The sequence below is a fragment of the Colius striatus genome, chromosome 21, assembly GCF_028858725.1.
Source record: "Colius striatus isolate bColStr4 chromosome 21, bColStr4.1.hap1, whole genome shotgun sequence".
Lineage (NCBI taxonomy): Eukaryota > Metazoa > Chordata > Aves > Coliiformes > Coliidae > Colius > Colius striatus.
Genome location: NC_084779.1, coordinates 4,490,350 through 4,515,354, shown reverse-complemented (window position 1 = coordinate 4,515,354; position 25,005 = coordinate 4,490,350). Strand labels below are relative to the sequence as shown.

The 25,005-nt window shown below is 60.5% G+C and overlaps 1 protein-coding gene across 4 annotated transcripts; it reads left to right on the top strand.

Annotated features, from left to right (window-relative positions):
* The first annotated feature begins 293 nt into the window (after nt 1-293).
* CROCC (ciliary rootlet coiled-coil, rootletin) lies at nt 294-25,000 on the top strand. Of its 4 annotated transcripts, none has more exons than XM_062012692.1 (33): nt 294-343; nt 2,138-2,286; nt 3,467-3,652; nt 3,732-3,815; nt 3,904-3,995; nt 4,081-4,246; nt 4,940-5,046; nt 5,145-5,351; nt 5,449-5,545; nt 5,657-5,752; nt 6,229-6,336; nt 6,427-6,626; nt 7,388-7,549; nt 7,648-7,792; nt 8,505-8,873; nt 9,500-9,693; nt 9,767-9,894; nt 10,664-10,809; nt 11,553-11,654; nt 11,733-11,867; nt 12,482-12,613; nt 12,687-12,925; nt 14,152-14,311; nt 14,393-14,560; nt 15,543-15,879; nt 17,312-17,439; nt 17,524-17,644; nt 18,506-18,663; nt 19,542-19,745; nt 20,911-21,060; nt 21,870-22,040; nt 24,321-24,383; nt 24,466-25,000. In XM_062012692.1, exons 2-33 carry the CDS (start codon nt 2,152-2,154, stop codon nt 24,514-24,516), a joined length of 4,941 nt encoding a protein of 1,646 aa, XP_061868676.1. In that variant the 5' UTR covers nt 294-343; nt 2,138-2,151; the 3' UTR covers nt 24,517-25,000. The 4 variants fall into 4 exon arrangements, with proteins under 4 accessions (XP_061868676.1, XP_061868677.1, XP_061868678.1 ...); XM_062012693.1 differs by lacking the exon at nt 294-343 and adding an exon at nt 758-816 and having other exon boundaries at nt 3,910-3,995; XM_062012694.1 differs by lacking the exon at nt 294-343 and adding an exon at nt 758-816 and having other exon boundaries at nt 21,924-22,040.
* The last annotated feature ends 5 nt before the right edge of the window (nt 25,001-25,005 follow it).

Here is a 25,005-nt window from a genome sequence, read left to right as displayed (position 1 = left end):
TGGTTGTGAAAGGCTCTTGGAGGGGAAGGAAGGTGAGGAAGAAAAAAGGGGGCGGGGAAAGAGGGTTTTCTGCATCCTCAGTGCCAGGGGGAAGCCTCGGTGGCCAGAGGAACCTGAGACGCTGTAAATCCTCCCCCGGGGGAGGGGTTGTTAATGCTTCTTTGCCCCATAGCAACCCTGGCATGCTCCACCTCAAAAGCTTTTCCTGCCAGAGCAAACCCCTGGGCTTTAATGAGCTTAATGAGGGCCGGGATTTAACGAAAGACTGGCTCACTCTCTCCCGGGAGACCCTTTCCCCGGTGGGAACCAGCACCGTCCTGCCCGGGGGGGACCCTGCCGCAAAGTAAGGCCATTTCCACTCGTTTGGGACACGAGGAAGCTCAGGGCACAGGGACTTTTTACATCTCTCCCTTCCTTTTTTTTTTTGCTTATTCCCTTCTGGGCTCCAGTTTCGCTTTGTGGGTTTATAAATAAACCGGCGGCTTGGGGACGGGGGAGGGGGGATATTTAAGCGCTGGTTTTGATATTGGATGGTAAAATATCGCTGCTGTTGTGCTTCGGTGGAGAAGCTGGGACCCTCCCCGCTGTGGTGACCAGGAAGAGGAGGGTCCCCGGGTCCCGCCGTCACACGGGGAGGGGAAGGGAATGGTTTCGGGCAAATCCCGAGCGCGCATCCGCTTCCCGCCGAGCCCAAAGGGAGCCCCAAAAACCTCGCCAGGGGCTGTCGGAGCGAGGAGCCCGCGGCACAGCGGGGCAGGGAGGGGGGTGTATGCCAAGGGGTCACCCCCCATGAGTGAGGCGGAGGCTGCGGTTGAGGTGGGTGTCGGGGTGTGTGTGTGTGTCCCCTCCTCAGTCCCTCCCGCAGCGGGATCTGGTGGCAGCTCTCGCGGGAGCCGAGGGAGGGGAGGAGGGGAGGGGGTTTGGCGAGTGCAAGTAGCACTTTTGACGAGTAGAAATGGCTCTTTTGTGAGGGCAAGTGGCGGAGCCGCGGCCGTGTGGCGGCTGGGAATTGTGGCCATTGAACCCGCGGTGGGCGCTTTGGTGCGAAACTGCAGCGGGTTGGTGCCAGCGGCTGCAAACTCCCCGCGGGGCTGTGGTGGCACCTTGGAATGTGCGGTGGGATGGTGGTGGCACCTCGGAATGTGCGGTGGGATGGTGGTGGCACCTTGGAATGTGCGGTGGGATGGTGGTGGCACCTTGGAATGTGCGGTGGGATGGTGGTGGCACCTCGGAATGTGCGGTGGGATTGTGGTGGCAGCTAGGAATCTGCATCGGTTTTGTGATTGCAGCGGGTTTGTGATTGCAGCTGTGAGTTTGCAGCGGGTTTGTGATTGCAGCTGTGAGTTTGCAGCGGGTTTGTGGTGACAGCTCTAAACCTGCAGCGGGTTTGTGATTGCAGCTGCAAACTTGTAGCGGGTGGGTGGCTGCAACTGCAAATCTGCAGCGGTTTTCTCTTTGCAGCTGTGAACCTGTAGCAGCTTTGTGGCTGCAGCTGTAAGTTTGTGGCAGTTTCGTGACTGCAGCTGTAGATGTGCAGCAGTTTTGTGACTGCAACAGTAAGTTTTGCAGCAGTGTTGTGGCTGCAGCTGCAAATCTGCATCTGTTTTTTTGACCAACTGCAAATCTGCAGCTGTTTTATGACCACAAATGCAAATTCATAGTGGTTTTGCGATTGCAGCTGCGAATCTGCAGCAGTTGTATGACCACAAATGCAAATTCAGAGTGATTTTGTGATTGCAGCTGTGAATCTGCAGCAGTTGTATGACCACAAATGCAAATTCAGAGTGATTTTGTGATTGCAGCTGCAAATCTGCAGCAGTTGTATGATCACAAGTGCAAGTTAATTGTTTTGCGATTGCAGCTTCGAATCTGCAACAGTTGTGCAGCCACAAGTGCAAATCTGCAACAGTTTTGCGATCACAGGCAAACTTGCAGCAGTTTTGCAACCACAGCTGTTCGTTTGCAGTAGCCTGGTGATTGTGACCTCAAGCCTGCAGCGGTTTTGCCGTTGCAAACTGCGTCGCTCAGCCTGGCTGGGTTGCAGGGGGTGCAGCATTTGCAGCTGAGGGAGAGGAAAGCAATGCATTTTGTGGCCTTAGGGTATCTTGTCTCTGACTATGATCCATGTCCTGAGCAGGGGTGGCGGGGGCCATGTCCTCGCTGCTGTCCCTCCAGGAGGAGAACCGCATCCTGCAGCAGGAGCTGTCGCGTGTCGAGGACTTGCTGGCTCAGAGCCGGGCTGAACGCGATGAGTTGGCCATCAAGTACAATGCCATCAGCGAGCGGGTATGTCACCAGCTAGATTAACCCAAACCCACCCTTTTTCACCCCAAAATCAAGGCCATGCAAGCCAGAACCTTTGCATTCCCCACACCGAGAGCAGGAGATGCTGCAGCGTCTAGTGATGGGAGATTCAGTGCCATGCATGTGGCTTGTCCAGACCTGTCCTGGCTTGCCAGGGCTTGTCCTGTGGGATGAACAAAGCTGCCCCCATCCCTCTTTTATTTGTCCTGTTGTTTATTGGGAACCAGGACTTTCCCCCCTGCCCATGGGCATCCTGCACCTTTGCATCCCTTCACTTTGGTAACAGGGGAATTAGAAGAGGCTTTGGGCAGTGGCCAGATGCTGAATGTGGGTCCAGGGGAGACCCGAAGTGAGAGGTGCTGGGATTTTGAGGGGCAACCCCTCTGTTTGTGCCTGGTTATTTACAAAACAAAGGCAGATATCAGGAAAATGCTCCAAAGGGAATTGCCAGCACTGTGCCCAAGGATCCTTTACCCATGCAAGCCAGGGTGGCAAAGAAGGCCAAGGGCATCCTGGCTTGTACCAGCACCAGGGCAGGGTTTGTCCCCCTGTGCTGGGCCCTGGTGAGGCTGCAGCTCCAGGGCTGTGTTCAATGTTGGGCTGGAGCACAGGGGTGCTGGGGAGGGGCTGAGGGAATGGGGGTGTTGAGCCTGGAGAAGAGGAGGCTGAGGGGAGACAGGAGCACTCTCTGACACTCCCTGACAGTGAGCTGGGGGTCGGGTTCTTCTCCTAAGTGACAGGACAAGAGGAAATGGGCTGCAGTTTCCCCAGAGGAGGTTGAGGTTGAAGCTGAGGCAGAATTGTTTCCCTGAGAGGGGTGTCAGCCGCTGTGCCAGGCTGCTCAGGGAGCTGGGGGAGTCCCCAGCCCTGGAGGGATCCCAAAGGCGTGGAGCTGAGATGCTGAGGGCTGTGGGTCAGTGCTGGGCTGGGCAGGGTGAGGGGAGGGCTGGCACTGCAGCAGCTTCAAGGGCTTTTCCAGCCAAAATGATTCCATGATTCTATGAAGCGATGGCTTTGGAGCGTTATGTGTGAAGGATCCTGGGTGGGGGACTGGGGAGGGGGAAGTTGAACTTCCTTGGGGTGGGGGTGAGGGAGTGTTCCTTGAGATCTCCCCCATCCCATCCCATCCCATCCCATCCCATCCCATCCCATCCCATCCCAGCTGGAGCAAAGCCTGCGGCTGGAGACGGGCGAGCGGGAAGCAGCAGAGAGCCGGAGCCTGGCGCAGCACAACATCGAGCTGCGGCGGCTGCTGGAGGAGGAGCAGGCTGCCTACAAACGCAAGCTGCAGGCTTACCAGGAGGGCCAGCAGCGACAAGCCCAGCTGGTGCAGAAGCTCCAAGCCAAGGTAAATCCTTCCTGGGGGACACAGGGACATTTTGGGGTCCCCTCCCTTCGGTGGCTCCCACCCCATCCGCTCTGCCCAGGTGTTGCAGTATAAGAAGAAATGTGGCGAAGTGGAGCAGCAGCTGCTGGAGAAGTCAACGGAGCTGGAGCAGGAGAGGCTGACGGTGAGGGTTGGTTTTGGGGCAGAGGGAGTTCCCTGCCTCAAACCTTTCCAAGAGTGGGGTGATGGCAAGTGTGCTGATGTCCTTGCAGAATCAGCTGGATGCGAGCAGCTCGCAACTGGAGGAGGAGAGCAGCAACGAGCTGGAGAACGCCCTGATCCGGCTGGAAGAGGAGCAACAGAGGTGAGCTGGGAGTCCCCTGGGAGTTGCAGGACCCCTCCAGGGGTGATGCTCAGGCCTTGTGTGACCCTTTCCTTTCCCACACCAGGAGCAGCAGCCTGGTGCAGGTGAACTCGATGCTGCGGGAGCAGCTGGAACAAGCCAACGTGGCCAACGCGGCGCTGAGCGAGGACATCCGCAAGCTGACGGCCGACTGGGCACGGGCACGGGACGAGCTGGAGCAGCGGGAGCTGGAGTGGAGGCGTGAGGAGGAGGTGTGGGGGGACCCTGAGGGTGTGTGAGGGTGGCTGGGGATATGGGAGGGAGCAGGATGGGGGGTGGCAGGGAGAGGGATGTGAGGCAGAGGGATGTAGTGGTCTGGAGGGGGATACAGGACCACTGGGAGGGATGTGGTGTCGCAGGGAGAAGAATTTGGGGGTGCTGAGGATGCAGCATGTGATGGGGAAGGGGTGAGAGGCAGAGTGATGTGGGAATGTGGCACAGAAAGGGATATGGGACCATCAGGGAGGAGTGCAGGACCACCATGAGAGGTGTAGGACCACTGGGAAGGATGTGGGGCCATGGGGGATATTGCATGGAGAAGAATTCAGGGGTGTAGAGGATGCAGCACGTGATAGGGAGGGGATGTGGCACAGACAAGGATGCAGGACCATGGGGGAAGGGTGCAGGCCTGCCATGAGGACATGGAACTGCTGGGAGAGATGTGAGGCCATGGGGGATGCTGCATGGAGAATAATTTGGGGGTGCAAGGGATGCAATATGTGATGGGAAGGCAGTGCAGGGCAGCAGGAGGAATACCCTGTCCCTCTCCATGCAGGATGGAAGGGATTTGGGCTGGGGGGCTGCTGGCTGTGGAGCACCATGGGGGCGGGAGCTGTGGACACGGGGAGTGTTGTGTGATATGAGGAGCGAGTGGAGCACCAACAGCCTCTCTGTTCACCGGGCAGTCCTTCAACACCTACTTCAGCAACGAGCACAGCCGCCTCCTGACCCTCTGGAGGCAAGTGGTGGCCTTCAGGCGTCACTTCGGAGAGATGAAAGCCACCACCGAGAGGTCAGGGGGGGAAAAACTCCCCTCGGGGTGAGGCGGGTGGGTGTCCCTGGAGCTCCCCCAGACACCAGCCGCGTTTAACCCCATCGGCCCCATCGCAGGGACCTGTCGGAGCTGAGCCACGAGGCCTCTCGGGCGAGCAGGGCAGCCCACGCCGCGTGCCTGCACCTGGCTGCCAACCTGCGGCTGGCCGAGAGCCAGGCGGGCGCTGCGCGGGAGCGGCAGGCGCTGCGGCAGGCGCAGCTCGAGGAGCAGCTGGCGGCCAGGGCGCGCGATGCCGACCTGGAGAAGGCTGCCCTGGGAGCCAGGTACCCCACGTGGGACGATTCCTTGAGGAGGGGGCGTGGGTTGTGGTGATTTGTGGTGCAGAGGAGCCCTGTGCTCTGCCCCCGTGTCTCGTCGCAGGTTGGCGGAGCTGGCGGCTGCCCTGGAGCGGCTGCGGGCTGAGGATGGGGAGAAGGAGAGAGCGGTGGAGGAGCTCACCCTGCAGCTGAGAGACCTGGTGATGCAGCTCACTGGGGGGATGGGTGCTGGGGGGTGCATCCATGGGCACGGTGCCCGCTGGGCTGCGATGCCCTGTGCCTGACACCCTGTGCTGAGGTGGCTGTTGCAGGAGGCTTCGCGCGCCCGGGAGCCGGCGCCGGAGGAGGTGGGAGCGTTGCGCTCCGAGGTGGAGCTGCTCCGGCAGGTGCTGCAGGACGTCACCCAGGCGAGTCTTAGTGCCTCCCCTCACCTCACAGGCAGAAGGGCCCCTTCCCTGCCTCACTTTGCCCCTTCCCTGCCTCAGTTTCCTCCTTCCCTGCCTCACTTTGCCCCTTCCCTGCCTCAGTTTCCTCCTCCTTTCTTCAGTTTCTCCATTCCCTGCCTCTATTTCCTCCTTCTTTCTTCAATTTTCCTCTCCTTTCTCTAGTTTGCTCTCTCTCTCACCTCAGTTTCCACCCTCCTCACCTTGGTTTCCTCCTTCTCCATGTCCCTTTCCTCTTCCTTTCTTCAATTCCCCCTTCCTGCCTCAGTTTCCTTCTCCCTTGCCTCAGTTTGCTCCTCTTTTCTTCACTTCCCCCCTTCCTTATCTCATTTTTAGCCCTTCCATGCCTCAGTTTCTTCCTCCTTTCTTCTCTTTCCCCCTTCCCCACCTCCATGTCCCCTGGCTGACCCGGGGGGGGGTCCCTCCCTGTCCCCTCTCAGGCGGTGCTGGCAGATGCCCCGGAGCAGCCGCTGCCTACAGAGCCCTCTCCTGCCGCTGCCGCCGCTGCCGTACGCGCTGCCCTGCGCCGCCAACACCTCCAGCTGCAGGTGAGCACGGGGAGCTGGGAGGATGCATCTGCAGGAGGACAATGAGGATGATGATGGTGATGAAGGCTGACCTCCCTTTTGTCTCCCCAGGAGGCTCGGGGCCAGGCAGACGCCAGCCGGGAGGTGGCTGGGAGCCTGCGGCGGGAGCTGGACGACAGCGAGAGGCGGTTGGAGACCCTGGAGAGGCGGCTGGAGGAGCTCAGCACCGAGGCTGGGGGCTGCAGGCGGGCACAGGATGAGGCCCTGCGTGAGGTGGCCCAGCTGCGAGCTGAGGCCGAGGCCCTGCGCAGGTACCTGCAGCTGTCTGTCTGTCCCGACCTCCAGCCACCCCTGTGCTTGCAGCCTTGTGTCTGTCTGTCCCGACCTCCAGCCACCCCTGTGCTTGGAGCCTTGTATCTGTCTGTCCCGACCTCCAGCCACCCCTGTGCTTGCAGCCTTGTGTGTGTCTGTCCCGACCTCCAGCCACCCCTGTGCTTGCAGCCTTGTGTCTGTCTGTCCCGACCTCCAGCCACCCCTGTGCTTGCAGCCTTGTGTCTGTCCCTCTGCAGCCTGGTGTTCATCTGTCTGTCCATACCCCCTGCATCCATGTACATCCCTTCCTCTGTACCCTGGCCAATCCATCAATCCATCTATCCATCTCTTTTTATCTTTCTCTCTACCTGCCAACCTGTCTGTCCCTGTACATTTGCCTCTGTGCATGTCTGTCTGTCTGTTCCTCTGTCCCTTCACATGTCTCCTTGTCCATCTCTCCACCCCTTCACATCTCTGTGTTTCTGCATGTCTATCCATCCCCACTCATCCTGGCTTGTCTCTGTCCATCCACCTCCCTGGCTTGCCTGCCCATCCATCCATCCATCCATATGTGTCCACTCTTCCCTGTCTCTGCATCCATCCCATCCCTGTCTGTTTGTCCATCCCTGTGTGCATCAGATCCCTGTGCATGCTGCCTGTCTGTCCATCCACCCCTATGTACTTATCTCTGTCTGTCCCTGTGCCTCCCTCCACCGTGCCGTGGCCACCCCTGAGCATCCCCGTGTCTGTGTGTCTGCAGGGAGCGGCTGCAAGTGGAGGAGGCTCTGTCAGAGGAGCAGCAGCGGGCGAGTGCCCTGCAGCAGGAGCGGGCGCAGCTGCAGCGCCGCAGCGAGGGGCTGGAGGACGCCCGTGCCGAGGCTGCCCGCGCCGCCGAGGCCGCCCGCACGCAGCTGGAGCACAGGTGGGGGGACACGATGGGGCCTGGGTGCTGTGCCCTCCCGGGATGCTGCTTGGGAGTGGGTGCTGCAGCCTTTGCCCCCTCCCTGTGGGTGCTGGCAGCCAGCAGCAGCTGGAGGAGCTGGAGGCGCAGCGTGCCGGGGCGCAGCGGGAGCTGCTGGAGGCGCGGGAGGCTCTGAGCCGTGTGGCGCTGGAGGCTGAGGTGGCTCGGGGCGAGCGGGAGGCGCTGGCTGAGGCTCTGGGCAAGGTGAGTCCCTGGTCCCCCCACCATGAACACTGCAGTGGGTGTAACCCCCTCCAATGCAGTAGGTGCAACCCCTAAGCTAACAGACTCAGCCCATGTAGCTACACCCCCCTTGCAGGAGGCTTATCCTCTGCAATGCAACAGGCTTACCCCCTCCAGTGCAGTTGGTGCAACCTCCAAGCAGCACACTTAGCCCATGCAGTGGGCACAACCCACCTGCAACGGCCTTACTCCCTCAATGCAGTGGGTGCAGCACCCTACCATGCAGCATAAGCAAGCCTCTCCCATGCAGCGGGTGCAGCCCTCATGCAGCAGACTCACCATGCAGTGGACACAACTCCCCTGCAGTAGGCTGCACCCCTCCCTTGCAGCGGGTACCGCCCCCACATAGTGTGTGCAGCCCCCATGCAGTGTGTACAGTCCCTATACAGCACATGCAGCCCCCATGCAGCAGGCTGAGCCCATGCAGTGTGTGCAGCCCCCATGCAGCAGGCTGAGCCCGTGCAGTGTGTGCAGCCCCCATACAGCAGGCTGAGCCCATGCAGTGTGTGCAGCCCCCATGCAGCAGGCTGAGCCCATGCAGTATGTGCAGCCCCCATGCAGCAGGCTGAGCCCGTGCAGTGTGTGCAGCCCCCATGCAGCAGGCTGAGCCCATGCAGTGTGTGCAGCCCCCATGCAGCAGGCTGAGCCCACACAGCGGGTGCCCGTGTGCCAGGCGCAGGGCAGCTGCGGGGAGCTGGCAGCGGCGCAGCGGGCGGCACAGGCAGAGGAGGCCCGGCTGCGGGACGCACTGGCCAAGACCAGCGAGCTGGCAGCCGGGCTGGCGCGGGAGAAGGCGGAGCTGAGCCGGACGCTGTCCCGGCTGGAAGAGGAGCGAGAGGGCGGGCGGCTGCGGGCGCGGGAGCTGTGCCGGGAGCTGGCGCTGCTGCGCGGGCAGCTGGAGCGCGGGCACCGGGCCGGGGCGGCCGAGCGGCGCGGGCTGGAGCGGGCGCGCAGGGCGGCGGAGGAGGGATGCCGCGGGCTGCGGGCTGAGCTGCGCCAGCTGCGGGGCCAGCACCAGCGCCTGCGCCAGCACCTGGCACAGGTGGGCTGTGGGGGCTGGGCAGGGGGGGCAAGGGGCGAGTGGGAGCGATGGGGCAGGGTGCCAGGGGTGACTGGGAGGGATGGGGGAGGGTGCCAGGGATAACAGATATCGTATGGGCCAAATGGGAGAGGTTGAGAGGCTGCAGGGGGTGACTGGGAGGAATGGGGAAGGTGCACAAGGCAACTGGGAGAAGTGGAGAAGGTGTGTGAGACAACTGGGAGTACCATAGAGGGTGACTGGGGGGACCATGGAGGGCGGCTGGGGTAACTGGGGGACCATGGAGGATGGCTGGGGTAATTGGGGGGGACCATGGGGGATGGCTGGGGTAACTGGGGGGACCATGGAGGATGGCTGGGTTAACTGGGGGACCATGGGGGATGGCTGGGGTAACTGGGGGGACCATGGAGGATGGCTGGGTTAACTGGGGGACCATGGGGGATGGCTGGGGTAACTGGGGGGACCATGGAGGATGGCTGGGGGGACCATGGAGGATGGCTGGGGTAATTGGGGGGGACCATGGGGGATGGCTGGGGTAATTGGGGGGGACCATGGAGGATGGCTGGGGGGACCATGGGGGATGGCTGGGGTGAGTGGGAGGCTGCAGAAGGTAAGCAGGCTGCCCGCAGGCGGTGCAGGAGCAGAGTGCTGCGGGCGAGGCGCTGGCGCAGGCGCGGGGCGAGCAGGAGCGGCTGCGGGCCGAGCTGCTGCGGCTCAGCCGGGCCCGCGAGGGACTGGCCAAGGAGGGGGCCAGCCTGGCCGTGCAGCTCGCCAGCGCCCAGCGCCAGGGCCAGGACCGGGCCCAGGAGGCGGCCGGGCTCAGGTGGGTGCTGGCAGGGGTGGGGGGCGTCTGGCCGGTGCCCGGGTTCGGCAGCATGGCTGCGGTGTTTCGGCAGGACGGAGAAGGAGGGGCTGGAGAGCAGCATCTTCCAGCTGCAGCAGCGCCTGGCCCAGCTCGACAGCCACAGCCAGCAGCTGGAGGCCGAGGGCCGGGCCCTGCGCCAGGCCAAGGAGACATTGGAGAGTGAGAAGCCCCTTACACCTTACATCCCTCCTTACACCTCTCCATCACCATCCCTGGCCATCCTCATCTTCAGCCTCACCACATCTATCCCTGTCCTTCCCCATCTCCATCCTCCTCCTCATCCCCATCTATTCCTATGCTCATCTTCATTCTCATCCCTGTTTCCATCCCCATCTCCATCTTCATTCCATCCCTCTCCATTATATTCCTTCTCCTGTCTTTATCCTTACCCTTGTTCCCATCTTCCTTCCCATCCATTTCCATCTCCATCCTCATCCCTATCCTCATCCACCCCTATTCCTTCTATCTTCATTGTCATCCTTATTCCCATCCTAATTCCCACCCATCCCCATCTTCATCCTTATCTCCATCTTCATCCTTATCTCCATCCTCATTCTCATCCACATCCATCCCTATATCCTCTCCATCTTCCCTCCCATTCTCATCTTGACCTTCATCCCCATCCAACCCCATCTTCATCCCCATCCTCATTCTCATCCACATCCATCCCTATATCCTCTCCATCTTCCCTCCCATTCTCATCTTGACCTTCATCCCCATCCAACCCCATCTTCATCCCCATTCCCATCCTCATCCTCCTTCCAGTCCTCCTTCCTATCCTCTCCCCCCGCTATCCTTCTCCACCACCATCCATCCCTGCCCACCCACATCAACCCTCCCTGCTCCGCCACCGCGTCCTCCCTCGTGTCCCTGCTCCTGTCACCCTCCCGTGCCGAGGGGCATCCCCTGAGGCAGGGTCCCCCTGCAGCGGAGCTGGCTGCGGCGCGGCAGGAGCGGGAGCGGGAGCTGCAGTGCCGGCGGGAGGCGGCGGCGGAGGCGGCGGCTGTGGCCATGGCCCTGGAGAGCGCCCGCGCCACACACCGCGATGAGCTCGACCGCCTGCAGCAGCAGAAGGTGAGAGGCTGGGTTGGGGTGCAGGGCTGGACTTTGGGCTGTGACGGTGACTCTTTATTGGTACGATGCTGATACATGAGATGTGGCGTTGAGTCATAGAGTCAGGATCGTTTTGGTTGTTAAAGCCCCTGAAGCTGCTGCAGTGCCAGCCCTGCCCTCACAATGCCCAGCCCAGCACTGACCCACAGCCTCAGCACCTCAGCTCCACGCCTTTGGGATCCCTCCAGGGCTGGGCACTGCCCCAGCTCCCTGGGCAGCCTGGCACAGGGGCTCACACCCCTCTCAGGGAAACAGTTCTGCCTCAGCTCCAACCTCAACCTCCCCTGGGGCAGCTGCAACCCATTTGCCCTTGTCCTGTCATTCATGGCTGGGGAGCAGAGCCTGACCCCCAGCTCCCTGCAGCCTCCTGTCAGGGAGTGTCAGAGAGTGCTGCTGGCTGCCCTCAGCCTCCTCTTCTCCAGGCTCAACACCCCCATTCCCTCAGCCCCTCCCCAGCCCCTTGTGCTCCAGCCCCTTCCCCAGCTCTGTGCCCGGCTCTGGCCACGCTGCAGCCCCTCAGTGTCCCTGTGGCAGTGAGTGAGGGGCCCAGCACTGACACAGCCCTGGAGCTGCAGCCTGCCCAGGGCCCAGCACCCAGAGAGGCTGGCTTCTCGAAGCACAGTGCTGATTCTCACAATGTGATGCTGGGTTTTGTGTCGTGCTGCTGGTGTTTGGGGTTTGCTGCTGGTTGCTGGGGCTGGCAGGAGGAGCTGGAGGCCGAGCGGGACCGGCTGGCGCGGCAGCAGCAGGAGCTGGCGGCTGAACTCGCGGCAACGCGGCGGCAGCGCGAGAGCGAGAAGCAGCAGGTGGGTGTCCCTGATGTTCCCCCTGTGCGGGGTGTCCCCCCTGTATGGGGTGTCCCAGCTCTGGTGTGTCCCCCTCAGGTGCTGGCGCTGCGGGAGGAGGAGCGGGTGGCACTGGCAGAGACGCTGCAGGGGCTGCAGCAGAGCCTGGACCAGGCCACGGCTGAGCTCGAGCAGCAGCGACGTGAGGTCACTGGTCACCAGGAGAAGGAGCAGGTGGGGAAGGAGAATAGGGCCTGAGACTCCCCCCAGAATGATACAGAGCCCCCCACGTGTCCCACACTGCAAGTGCCCGTGCCTGGGTGTCCTCTCACTGCCTGAGTGTCCCTGATGCCCCCTGCTGCATTGCAACCCCCCCATGCTTGGGCACCCCCCTATTGCAGCACCCAACCCCTGAGGCTCACCCTTTGCTTGTGAGCCCCTCTTACAGCCCCGTCAGTGACCCACTTCCCCTTGCAGTCCTCCCCATTCCAAACCCCCTAGCAATGACGATGCTCAGGTGTGGTACCTCAGCATCCTCATCCCCATCCCTGCACCATCCTTACTGCAACCCCCATCCCTGCACCATCCTTACTGCAACCCCCATGCCTAGCCACCCCCCTCATGCAACACCCAACCCCTGAGGCTCACCCTTTGCTTGTGAGCCCCCCTTGCAGCCCCCTCAATGATCCCCCTCTCCCTCCCCACTTGCAGCCCCCTCATTACAAGCCCCCTGGTAATGACAGTGCTTGATGATGGTACCTCAGCATCCCCATCCCTGCACCATCCCCATTGCACCCCCCACCCAACAACTGCAAGGGGGTGCTCAGGGTGCTGTGCCCTCCCTGCAGAGCCTGGCAGCAGAGCTGAGCAGCCTGCGGGCACAGGCAGAGGAGACAACGGCAACCCACGAGCGGGAGACGAAGAGCCTCCGTGACCAAGCGACGGTGGCGGCCAAGCAGCGGGACGGTGCCTTGCGGGAGGTGAATCCCACCCCTCCCACCTCCCCAGATATGCCCTCCCCGACCTGCTGAGCCCCCGGTGCCGCGGCTGCAGGCGGAGGAGGCGCGGGCGCAGCTGCGGCTGGCGGCAGAGGCGCGGGCAGCGGCGCGGCGGGAGCTGCAGGAGGCACAGCGCCAAGCCCGCGAGTGCCAGGAGGGCCGGGACGAGGAGCGGAGGCGGGCGCAGGAGGCGCGGCGGGCTCTGGGCGACCATGCCAGGGAGAAGGACACCCTGCGCCGCTCCAACGAGGAGCTGCGGGCGACGCTGCGGCGCGTCGAGGGCGAGCGCATCAGGTGAGGGCGGCAGGCCATGGGGAGGGGGTGCAGGGGATGGAGAGATGGCCGGGGTCGGTGTGGGGTGGTGGAATGCTTTGGGTGCTCTGGGCTGGGTGATGCTCAGGATGAGAGGGTGCCCACACTGGGAGATGCAGGGGTTGGGGTGATGCTCAGGGTAAATGGGTGCAGGGATTGGGGTGATGCTCAGGGTAAATGGGTGCAGGGATTGGGGTGATGCTCAGGGTAAATGGATGCAAGGGTTGGGGTGATGCTCGGGGTAAGGATGCAGAGATTGGGGTGATGCTCAGGGTCAGGGGATGCAGGGATTGGGGTGATGCTCAGGATGAGAGGGTGCCCACACTGGGAGATGCAGGGGTTGGGGTGATGCTCAGGATAAGGAGATGCCCAAGGTGGGAGATGTAGGAGTTGGGCTGATGGTCAGGGTAAATGGATGCAAGGGTTGGGGTGATGCTCAGGGTAAATGGATGCAAGGGTTGGGATGATGGTCAGGGTAAATGGATGCAAGGATTGGGATGATGCTCAGGATAAGGGGATGCCCAAGGTGGGAGATGCAAGGGTTAGGGGTGATGCTCAGGATAAGGGGATGCCCAAGGTGGGAGATGCAGGAGTTGGGGTGATGCTCAGAGTAAATGGATGCAAGGGTTGGGATGATACTCAGGGTAAATGGGTGCAGAGATTGGGGTGATGCTCAGGGTAAATGGGTGCAGGGACTGGGGTGATGCTCAGGGTAAATGGATGCAAGGGTTGGGGTGATGCTCAGGGTAAGGGAATGCCCAACGTGGGAGATGCAGGGGTTAGGGGTGATGCTCAGGATAAGGGGATGCCCAAGGTGGGAGATGCAGGGGTTGTAGTGATGGTCAGGATTGGGTGATGCATGGAGTGGTTTTGGGTGCTCTGGGTTGTGGTGATGCTCGGATAAGGGAATATAGGAGTTGGAGTGATGCTCAGGATGAGGGATTGCAGACGATGGGGTCATACTCAGGATTAGAGGCTGCAGGGTGGTGATGCTGAGGGTGAGGGCTGCTCTGATGGGGTGATACCTGTGAGATGATGCCCAAGGTGGGGGGATACCCAAGGTGGGGGGATACCTGGGATGGGGATGGCTTGGAGCAGGATGCTCAGGACAGGGTGATGCTCAGGGAGATGCTGGGGTTGGGGAGGTGCTCAGGGCAGTGGTGATGCCCTGGGGGGATGATGCCAGCCCTGACTCCCCACTCCTGCAGCCTGAAGCGTGCTAGTGAGGAGAAGGAGCAGCAGCTGGCACTGGTGGAGCACGGGCGGGCAGCAGCAGAGCAGGAGGTGCGGGAGCTGCGGGCAGCCCTGCGGGAGCTGGAGCGTGCCCGCCTCGACGCCCGCCGCGAGCTGCAGGACCTGCGCCGGCAGGTGAGGAGGAGGAAGAGGAGGATGGCAGGGACCATCCACCCTGAGGTGCCCCCAAACTGCCTCCAACTCCTCCTTGGGCAGGTGAAGGACCTGGACAGCGAGAACAGCAAGAGGAGCAAGGAAGTGGGTGAGCTGCAGGCGCGCGTGGCCCTGGAGGAGCAGCGGGAGGAGGAGAGTCGCCGTGAAGCCTTTGGCCTCAGGCAGAAGGTGGCAGAGAGTGAGGCTGGCACGGAGGCTGCTAGGAAGGAGGTGGGGAGTCCCCAAGGGTTGGAGTTGTCCCCATCACCCTGAAATGTCCTCATCAGCTCACAGCTTGGTACCCTGAGTGTCTAGGTGTTCCTGTCATCCCCATCATCCCCACTGCCCCATAACTGGTATCTGGTACCGCTGCTACTCCATTGCTTGATGTTGTGTCCCTGGGTGCCCCCATTGCCCCACTGCTCAGTCCCCTATGTCCCCATTGCCCTGCTGTTCTCTACTCTGCATCCCTGGTTAGATCTTGCATCAACCTCCTTTGTCTGTCCTTTGCACCACCATTGTCCCCTTGCTCTGGACCTGATGTCCCTGGCTGTCCCCATCACCCTACCACTCCATCCCCTTCATTCCCCAGCATCCTCGTCACCCCATTGCCCCATCCCCTGCATCCCTGAGCATCCTCATCACCCCATTGCCCCATCCCCTGCATCCCTGAGCATCCTCGTCACCCCATTGCTCCATCTCCTGCATCCCTGAGCATCCTCATCACCCCATTGCCCCATCCCCTGCATCCCTGAGCATCCTCATCACCCCATTGCCCCATCCCCTGCATCCCTGAGCATCCTCGTCACCCCATTGCTCCATCTCCTGCATCCCTGAGCATCCTCATCACCCCATTGCTTCATCCCCTGCATCCTTGAGCATCCTCATCACCCCATTGCCCCATCCTCATCACCCCATTGCCCCATCCCCTGCATCTCCATCACCCCATTTCTGTGTCCCCTGTGTCCTGGGTGTCCCACATCACTCTATTGCCGTGTCCTCCACATCCTCATCACCCCATTACTCCATCCCCTACATCCCCATCGCCCCATTGCTCTGTCCCTTGGATCCCTATCACCACCTTGCATCCTGGGTGTCGCACATCACCCCATTACTCCATCCCTTGCATCTCCATCACCCCGTGCTCCATCCCTGGCGCCCCATTGCTCCGTGCCCCTGCACCCCATCCCCACTTTTCCATCCCCCTCCCCAGCTGCAGCAGCTGCAGCGGCGGCTGTCGGAGGCGGAGGGTGAGTTCCGGCAGCGGGAGAAGGACCTGGCCCGCAGCTTGGAGGAGGCTCGTGGCAACGAGAAGAAGCTGCTGGCCGACGCCCGCAACCTGCAGCTGAAGGTGGAGGCGGCGCGGGGCGAAGCGGCCGAGCTGAGCCTGCGGCTGAGCGCGGCCGAGGGTCGGGCTCAGGGGCTGGAGGCTGAGCTGGTGCGCGGGGAAGCTCTGCGCCGCGCCGCCGAGACGCGCCTGGGCGGCATCCAGTCTGCCCTGCGCCGCACCGTGGGCATCGCCCGCGCCCGGCACGGCTCCCCGGCCAAGGGTGAGGCTCCCTGGGACCCCCAGCGTGCCCTGGCCCTGCCTCAGGGGATGGGGGTGTGTCCCGCTGCAGTGCTCCATCCCCTGCATGCTGGGGTCCTCCATGTGCCCCTGCTCCATCCCCTGCATCCTGGGGTCCTCCATGTGCCCCTGCTCCATCCCCTGCATGCTGGGGTCCTCCATGTGCCCCTGCTCCATCCCCTGCATGCTGGGGTCCTCTGATGCCCTTGCTGCATCCCCTGCATGCTGGGGTCCTCCATGTGCCCCTGCTCCATCCCCTGCATCCTGGGGTCCTCCATGTGCCCCTGCTCCATCCCCTGCATGCTGGGGTCCTCCATGTGCCCCTGCTCCATCCCCTGCATGCTGGGGTCCTCTGATGCCCTTGCTGCATCCCCTGCATGCTGGGGTCCTCCATGTGCCCCTGCTCCATCCCCTGCATCCTGGGGTCCTCCATGTGCCCCTGCTCCATCCCCTGCATGCTGGGGTCCTCCATGTGCCCCTGCTCCATCCCCTGCACCCTGGGGTCCTCCGTGTGTCCCTGCTCTATCCCCTGCATCCTGGGGTCCTCCATGTGCCCCTGCTCCATCCCCTGCATGCTGGGGTCCTCCATGTGCCCCTGCTCTATCCCCTGCATGCTGGGGTCCTCCATGTGCCCCTGCTCCATTCCCTGCATCCTGGGGTCCTCCATGTGCCCCTGCTCCATTCCCTGCATCCTGGGGTCCTCTATGTGCCCCTGCTCCATCCCCTGCATCCTGGGGTCCTCCATGTGCCCCTGCTCCATCCCCTGCATCCTGGGGTCCTCCATGTGCCCCTGCTCCATCCCCTGCATCCTGGGGTCCTCCATGTGCCCCTGCTCCATCCCCTGCATGCTGGGGTCCTCTGATGCCCTTGCTGCATCCCCTGCATCCTGGGGTCCTCCATGTGCCCCTGCTCCATCCCGTGCATCCTGGGGTCCTCCATGTGCCCCTGCTCCATCTGTGGGGTCCCCCCATCACCCCATTGCTGCATCCCCTGCATCTCCATCACCCTGTGCTCCACCTTTTGCACCCCATCACTCTGTTGCTCTGTCTCCTACATCTCTGAGAGTCCCCCATTACCCCATTGTGTCATCCCTGGGTGTCCCCCATGTGCCATATTGCTCCATCTCCTACATCTCTGGGGGTCCCCTGTGTCCCACTGCTCCATCCCTGGGGTTCCCCCCTCACTCCATTGCTCCATCCTCTGCATCTCCATCACACTGTGCACCATCCTTTACACTTCATCCCCCTCTTGCTGTCTCTCCTGCTTCTCTGGGGACCCCCCCCATACCCCACTGCACCATCCCTGCCTGTCCTCCATCACCCTATTGCTCCATCTCTAACATCCCCATATTCCACAGTCCTCCCTTGGCTGCTGCACCCCATTGTCCTCATGCCACCCTGTTTGTCCTCATGCAGGTGGGGGACCAGAGGGCTCAGGGAACCCCGACTCCTCCCCAGACCCCAATGCAGCGACTGAGCCCGAGGCGGTGCGGGCAGCCCTGCGGGATTTCCTGCGCGAGCTGCAGGATGCACAGCGGGAGCGGGTACCTGCCCCTTCCCCTCCCCTCCCCATCATCCCAAAAAGCTCTTTTCTCCCCCTAAAAAAGCCCCTTTCTGTCTCTGCTCAGGAGGAGCTGCGGGTGCAGGTGAGCACCCTGAGCCAGCAGCTGGCTGAGGCAGAGGAGGAACGGGACAACGCCAGCTCCCGGGCACAGCAGCTGCAGAAGCTGGTGGCTGAGAGTCAGGAAGGTGATGGTGAGGGGTTTTTTGGGGGTTGGGGGCTGTATCTCCCCCAAATCATAAGGTTTGGGATGATTTAACCCATGCTGGACCCTTGCCAGTCCCTCACCAAACTAAGGCATGGGATGGGGGGATGATGCTGCCTGGGACTGCAGGATGCTCAGTGGGATTTCCCCAAGTCCTGGTGACATTGATAAAATCCCATTGATCCCAGTAAACCCCAGTAAAACTGGTAATCCCCCACCCATGCTTCTCTTGTTAACCCCAGTAAAACCAGTAAATGCTGTGTACATCTCCTGTAAACCCCAGTAGAACTGGTAAAACCCTCATGCACACCCCACCAACCCCAATAACACTGATAACTCTGCTGTGGATCCCCTGTAAATCCCAGTGAAACTGGGAAACCCCACTGTGCACACCCCATAAACCCCAGTTAAACTGGTCAATACCTAGTGCACACCCCATAAACCCCAGTTAAACTGGTCAATGCCTAGTGCACACCCCATAAACCCCAGTTAAACTGGTAAATACCTTGTGCACACCCCATAAACCCCAGCTAAACTGGTAAAAGACCCCTGCATCACCTCTAAATCCCACTGAAACTGATAAAACTCCCTGTGCAGACTCCATGAATCCCAATGAAAAGGGAAAACTCCCTTGTGTATCCCCCCTGAATCCCAGTAAACCACCCTCCATCCCTCTAAACCCCAGTAAAACTGGTAAAACCCCTTGTGTAGACTCCATAAATCCCAGTAAAATGGGTGAAACTCCCCTTAAATCCCAGTTAAACCAGTGACCTGCCCCCTACACCCCCCTGTAGCCCCCCGTGCCCGCCCCAGCAGGTGGGTGACGGCGGGGTGGCTGTCGCAGGGCGTCGCAGCGGGGAGCTGAGCAGTGCCCAGGCCACGCTGCTGCTGCAGGAGGAGACGCTGCGGCGGGGCGAGAGGGAGCGGCGGGCGCTGAGGGACAAGGTGGCGGCGCTGGAACGGAGCCTGAACGCTGCCGAGGGCGAGCGGAGGGCTGCCCAGGTTGGGCACTGCCATGGGGAGGAGTCAGTCCTGCCCCTATCCCCATCCCCAGCTTGGGCACTGCCATGAGAGAGGCTCAGTCCTGCCCCTAACCCCATCCCCAGCTTGGGCATTGCCATAGGAGAGGCTCAGTCCTGCCCCTATCCCCATCCCCAGGTTGGGCACTGCCATAAGAGGCTCAGTCCTGCCCCTATCCCCATCCCCAGGTTGGGCACTGCCATGGCAGAGGCTCAGTCCTGCCCCTATCCCCATCCCCAGGTTGGGCACTGCCATAAGAGGCTCAGTCCTGCCCCTATCCCCATCCCCAGGTTGGGCATTGCCATGGCAGAGGCTCAGTCCTACCCCTATCCCCATCCCCAGGCTGAGCATTGCCATAGGAGAGGCTCAGTCCTGCCCCTGTCCCCATCTCCAGGCTGAGCATTGCCATAGGAGAGGCTCAGTCCTGCCCCTGTCCCCATCTCCAGGTTGGGCACTGCCATGAGAGGCTCAATCTCACCCTTATCCCCATCCCCAGGTTGGGCACTGCCATAAGAGGCTCAGTCCTGCCCCTGTCCCCATCCCCAGGTTGGGCACTGCCATGAGAGGCTCAGTCCTGCCCCTGTCCCCATCCCTTCCTTGGGCATTGCCAAGGAGAGACTAAAACCTGCCTTTACTCCCATCCCTGGCACTGGTGAACTGCCCAGGTGGAGCATTACCAAGGGGGGCTTCATCCTGCCCTTATCCCCATCCCCTGGCACCAGTGAGCGTCTGAGGTTGGGCATTGCCAGGACAGGGACCAAACCCTGCCCTTACCGCCGTCCTTGGCACTGGTGAGCTGCCCAGGTTGGGCACTGGCCGCAGCCCCCGTGGTGTCCCTGAGGGCTGCGGGGGCTCTGCAGGAGCGGCTGAGCGCGGTGCGTGCTGCCGAGGCCGAGCTGGAGGATGCCAGGCGGCGGCTGGAAGCGGCAGAGAGCAGGAGCAGCCGCCTGGAGCTGCAGCAGCGGGTGCTGCAGGGAGAGCTGCAGCGGGCACGGCTGGCCCTGGGCGAGCGGCAGGCGGGGGCACGGGCAACGCGGGAGCGAGCGGAGCGGCTCCAGAAACAGGTACCAGCCCTGATTCCTCACACACACCGTGCACAGGGCGGTGGCATAGAGTCACAGCATGGCTTTGGCTGAAAAGCCCTTGAGGCTGCTGCAGTCCCAGCCCTGCCCTCACCCTGCCCAGCCCAGCACTGACCCACAGCCTCAGCACCTCAGCTCCATCCTTTGGGATCCCTCCAGGGCTGGGCACTGCCCCAGCTCCGTGGGCAGCCTGGCACAGGGGCTCACACCCCTCTCAGGGAAACAGTTCTGCCTCAGCTCCAGCCTCAACCTCCCCTGGGGCAGCTGCAGCCCATTTGCCCTTGTCCTGTCATTCATGGCTGGGGAGCAGAGCCCGACCCCCAGCCCCCTGCAGCCTCCTGTCAGGGAGTGTCAGAGAGTGCTGCTGGCTGCCCTCAGCCTCCTCTTCTCCAGGCTCAGCACCCCCATTCCCTCAGCCCCTCCCCAGCCCCTTGTGCTCCAGCCCCTTCCCCAGCTCTGTGCCCGGCTCTGGCCACGCTGCAGCCCCTCAGTGTCCCTGTGGCAGTGAGTGAGGGGCCCAGCACTGACACAGCCCTGGAGCTGCAGCCTGCCCAGGGCCCAGCACAGGGGACAATCCCTGCCCTGCTCCTGCTGCCACCCCACTGCTGAGCCCAGCCAGGCTGCCGCTGGCCTTCTTGCCCTCCTGGGCACGCTGCTGGCTCCTGTTCAGCCGCTGGCACCAACCCCTCCAGGCCCTTTCCCTGCAGCAGCTTTCCAGCCCCTCTGCCCCAGCCTGGAGCTGCCTGAGGCTGTTGTGACCCAAGGGCAGGACCCGGCCCTTACCTCTTGGGCAACCTCAGCCCATTGCCCTGGGCCCACGGCTGTGTTTGCCCCACCATGGTGTGGGGCTGTGCCCCAGGGCTGGGCTGTAGCTCACAGGCAGCGAGCAGGGGCTCTGCAGCTGGCCATGCAATGGCTGAGCACAGTGGCACTGGCAGGGAGCCGGGCCAGGGACCAGGCCATGCCAGCTGCAGGTCTGGTCGATGGCACCACGGTCCGTGAGCTGCTGCTGCAGCTCCAAAGCACCCTGGCCACCGGCGAGCTCGCAGGGTGCTGCAGGTGGGAGCCAGCTCCCTGGAGCGAGGTGAGCCCGGGGTGGCTTTGATTTGAGAGTGGGGAGGTGTCACCGGGTGTCCCCCTGTGCCAGGAGGGGCTGGAGGTGGCGCAGCGGGCGCTGGAGGAGGCGCGGGAGGAGAAGGGAGCGCTGCGGGAGCAGCTGCGGGGGCTGCGGGAGGAGCAGGACGCCCTGAGGCACAGCAAACTGCAGCTGCAGCTGCAGCTCCGGCAGCAGCAGGAGGTGAGGGTGGCTGCACCCCGTGCTGGTGGGAGGGGGGGTCACTGAAAATCGCTGTCCTTTGCCCCCACACAGCATCCTGCACCCTCATGACCCCATGCAACTCCTTATTACTCCCATGCAGCTCCCTGCACACTCTTGCACCCCCCATGTAGCAACCTGTTACCCCTGTGCAGCCCCCTGCACTTTCTCCCACCCCTCCATAGCATCCTATTGCCCCCACAGCCTTTTACACCCTTTAACCCCCCCATGCAGCACCCCATTGCCCCCATACAGCTCCCTGCACTCATTCCCACCCCCTATAGCTCCCTATTGCCCTCACACAGCCCCCTGCACCCTTTCCTACCCCCTAGAGCACCCTATTGCCTCCATACAGTCCCCTGCATTCATTCCCACCCCCTGTAGCATCCTATTGCTCCCATACTGCCCACTGCACCCATTCCTGCCCCCTGCACCCCCTCCCACCCTATATAGGACGCTATTGCTCCCATACTGTTCCCTGCACCCTTTCCCAGCCTATATAGCACCCTATTTCCCCCATGCAACCCCCTGCACCCATTCCCACCCCCTATAGCACCCTATTGCCCCTATTCAGCCCTTTGTACCCCCGTGTTGCCCCCCCAGCATCCCATTGCCCCCATGCAGCCTCTTACACCCTTTAACCTCCCCATGCACAGCCCTTTGCCCCCATGCAGCACCCTGCACACCTTTCCCCCCTCCCCGTGCCACATCCTTTACCACTCTCACATCACCCTACAGACCCCACAGCCACCTATCACCCCTCAATCCCTCTGCCCCCATGTACCCCCCAGCCCCCCACTGTGCCCATGGAGGGGGTGCCATGGGTGCCCCCCACCCTGGCACAGGCGCTGCAGGAGCGGGTGTGTGGGCTGCAGCACACCCTGAGCCTCACCCAAGGCGAGAGGCGGGAAGCCCTGCGCCTCGACAAGGACAAAGGGACCCTGAAGAAGACCCTGGATAAGGTGAGAGGGGCTGGTGCTGGGGGGGAGAGCACCCTCGAGTGCCCAGGGGCTGCCACCCTGCAGCACATCACACTCAGGGGGATGCAGAGCCACAGCCACCAGGCCTGGGGGCAAATCAAAGATTCCATATATACTAGTGTGCTGTCATTGGTAATGTCTCTGTTACCTGCTGTCTCTGGTAATCCTCTACTTAATGTGTATTATCTGCTGCAGTTAATGTCTGATAGCCACTGTCTTCCCTGCTTTCTATACTACCCATTGTGGTTAATATATGTTTATATGCATAAGTTTATGTGTCTGTTTGCTGTGTATTATCTGCTGTCATTAATAATGTCTCTGTTACCTGCTGTCTTTATCAGTGGTGTAGTTAATAGGTACAATAGGAACTATGTCTGTTATCTGCTCTCTTTGATAACACTACATTTAATATCTATCAGAGAATCATAGAATGGTAGGGTTGGAAGGGACCTTTAGAGATCATCTAGTCCATATATATTAACCTGCTGCCATGGACAGTGTGTTACCTGCTTTCTGATAACACTCCATGTAATATATCAAGTACTAAAGCCAGCAGGTAACATACACTATCCATGGCAGCAGATAATACACATGTTGAACGTGGTGCTATCAAAGAGCATCTAACAGATGAACTCCAGCACATTAGATCTGTGATAGACATAATTCTATATAGATATGCATCAAATAGAGTGGGTGGTGTGTAAATTAGTAAAGACAGATATCAGATACACTATCAACTAGAGCAGATAATGTGTGTGTTACATGTAGTGTTATTCAAGGCAGCAGGTAACAGACACATTATTAGCTGGAGCAGATAATATACATATTAAATGCAATATCACTAAATAGGTGTGCTAAATGTAGTTATTCTCTGCTGTGGTTAATGTGTCTGTTATCTTCAGTAACATTCTCTTCAACCTTTATTTATATAGTTGTTGAGATCATAGAATCACAGAGTGGTTGGGGTTGGAAGGGACCTTTAGACATCATCCATGTGTAGATAATAATTTAGGTATATGTGTATAATTATTATGTGTTATAGTTGATAATAACATAGCTTTAATAATCTTTACTGATACTACATTTAACATGAGTATTAGCTGCTGCAGTTAATAATGTGTGTGTTGCCTGCTAGCTGTAATCATTGCTCTTGTCCACCACACTGAATATTTTACATCTGTCTATCTCCCTATTCCATGCCACATTCACTAGTTTCTAGGTGTTCACTAATTGATATGTGGCTATTTTCTGTGTATCTCTCTATATCCCATGCTACACTCAGTAGCTGATAGGTGCTCACTAACTGAGATGCTGGCAGCTGTGGTTAATAACTCCAACACCATTCCTGCTCCGTGCAATGTTTTCTCTCCTCTCTGCCATGGCTGTTGGCAGGGTTCTGTGATACCTTCAGTCCCTATTCCCTGTGTGTTTGCTCTCCCTGCCCTGGCTGTGCATGTAACTCACAGCTGTGTGTGCTTTCCCCTGCCCTGCTCCTGTTTGTGTGTGTGTCCTGCAGGAGCTGCCACCCCTGGGTGCTGCCTCCAGCCTCAGGGCACATGCTGCTGGTGGCAGGAGGGTGCTGGGCTCCTATGGGAGCCTGGCTCAGCTTGGAGAGGTGCTGGGGCTTGTGCTGGAAGGGTGCTGGACTGGGTTTGGGGCTATTCCCAGCGTGGGAGTATGCTGGGGTTTGTACTGGAGTGATGCTGGGCTCGTTTTAGGGCTCTTCCCAGCTTGGAAAGGTGCTGGTGTTTGTACTGGAAGGGTGCTGAGCTTGTTTTGGGGCTCTTCCCAGCTTGGAAAGGTGCTGGTACTTGTGCTGGAGTGATGCTGGGCTCTTTTTAGGGCTCTTCCCAGCTTGGAAAGGTGCTGGTGTTTGTACTGGAAGGGTGCTGAGCTCATTTTGGGGCTCTTCCCAGCTGGGGCTTGTACTGGGATGATGCAGGGCTCTGTTTAGGGCTCTTTCCAGCTTGGAAAGGTGCTGATGTTTGTACTGGCAGGGTGCTGGGCTCATTTTGGGGCTCTTCCCAGCTTGGGAGGCTGCTGCTGCTTTCACTGGGATGATGCTGGGCTCTTTTTAGGATGCTTTGGAGAGATGCTGATGCTTCCACTGGGTTGGTGCTGGTCTCTTTTTGGGGCCTTTCTCAGCTTGGGGAGGTGCTGGTGTTTGCCCTGGGCTGGTGCTGGGCTCTTTTGGGGGCTCTCCCCAGTCCCTGAGACTGCTGGTGCCCACTTTTGGGGTGACAGCCCTCCCTGCCCTCCCAGACCCAGATCTCAGCGCTGGAACCCTCGTCCCCTCTGAGCCACAGCCGCAGCCTGGAGGAGCAGGTACAGAGACACAGACCCCCTCCCTGGGGGAAGACACCCCCACACCCCTTCCTCACTGCCCCCCACCTCCTTTCCTTTGCAGATCTCACTGCTGAAGGGGCAGGAGCTGCACCATCACCCCACCAGCCTTTAGGCCCCAACTGCAGCAGCAACCAGCACAGCTCAGCTACCCCTCCATCAACAAACCCCATCACCCCAGCAAGCTGGGGCTCCACATTCCTTCTTCTCAAGCCAAAAGCTGCACTTTACCAACGAGACAACAACACTCATGTGGTTTTGATACAGGTTGGGTGGTTTTTTCCCTTTTTCTATCACAGTTTGTAACAAAGAACTTACCAATGCTCCTTTTTCTAGGCACCTGGTTTATTCCTCCCTGACACACGATGCCCCTTCAGCCCTCACAACCCCAGCACTCACCACAGCCTAATTTTCCCCCCTTTTTTGGCTTTTTTGCTAACCAAAAGCTCCTCTGGGTTGGTGAGGGTGGGTTTGGGTTTCACTGGGTGGGTTTTTAGCAAGCTGTGGGATTTTTCTATCTCTATTTTTGAAGTTGTAGGTTTTTACTGGTGGGAACTGAGGGGAGTCCCTGACCTGCTATTAAATGGGAATAAAACCAAACTGG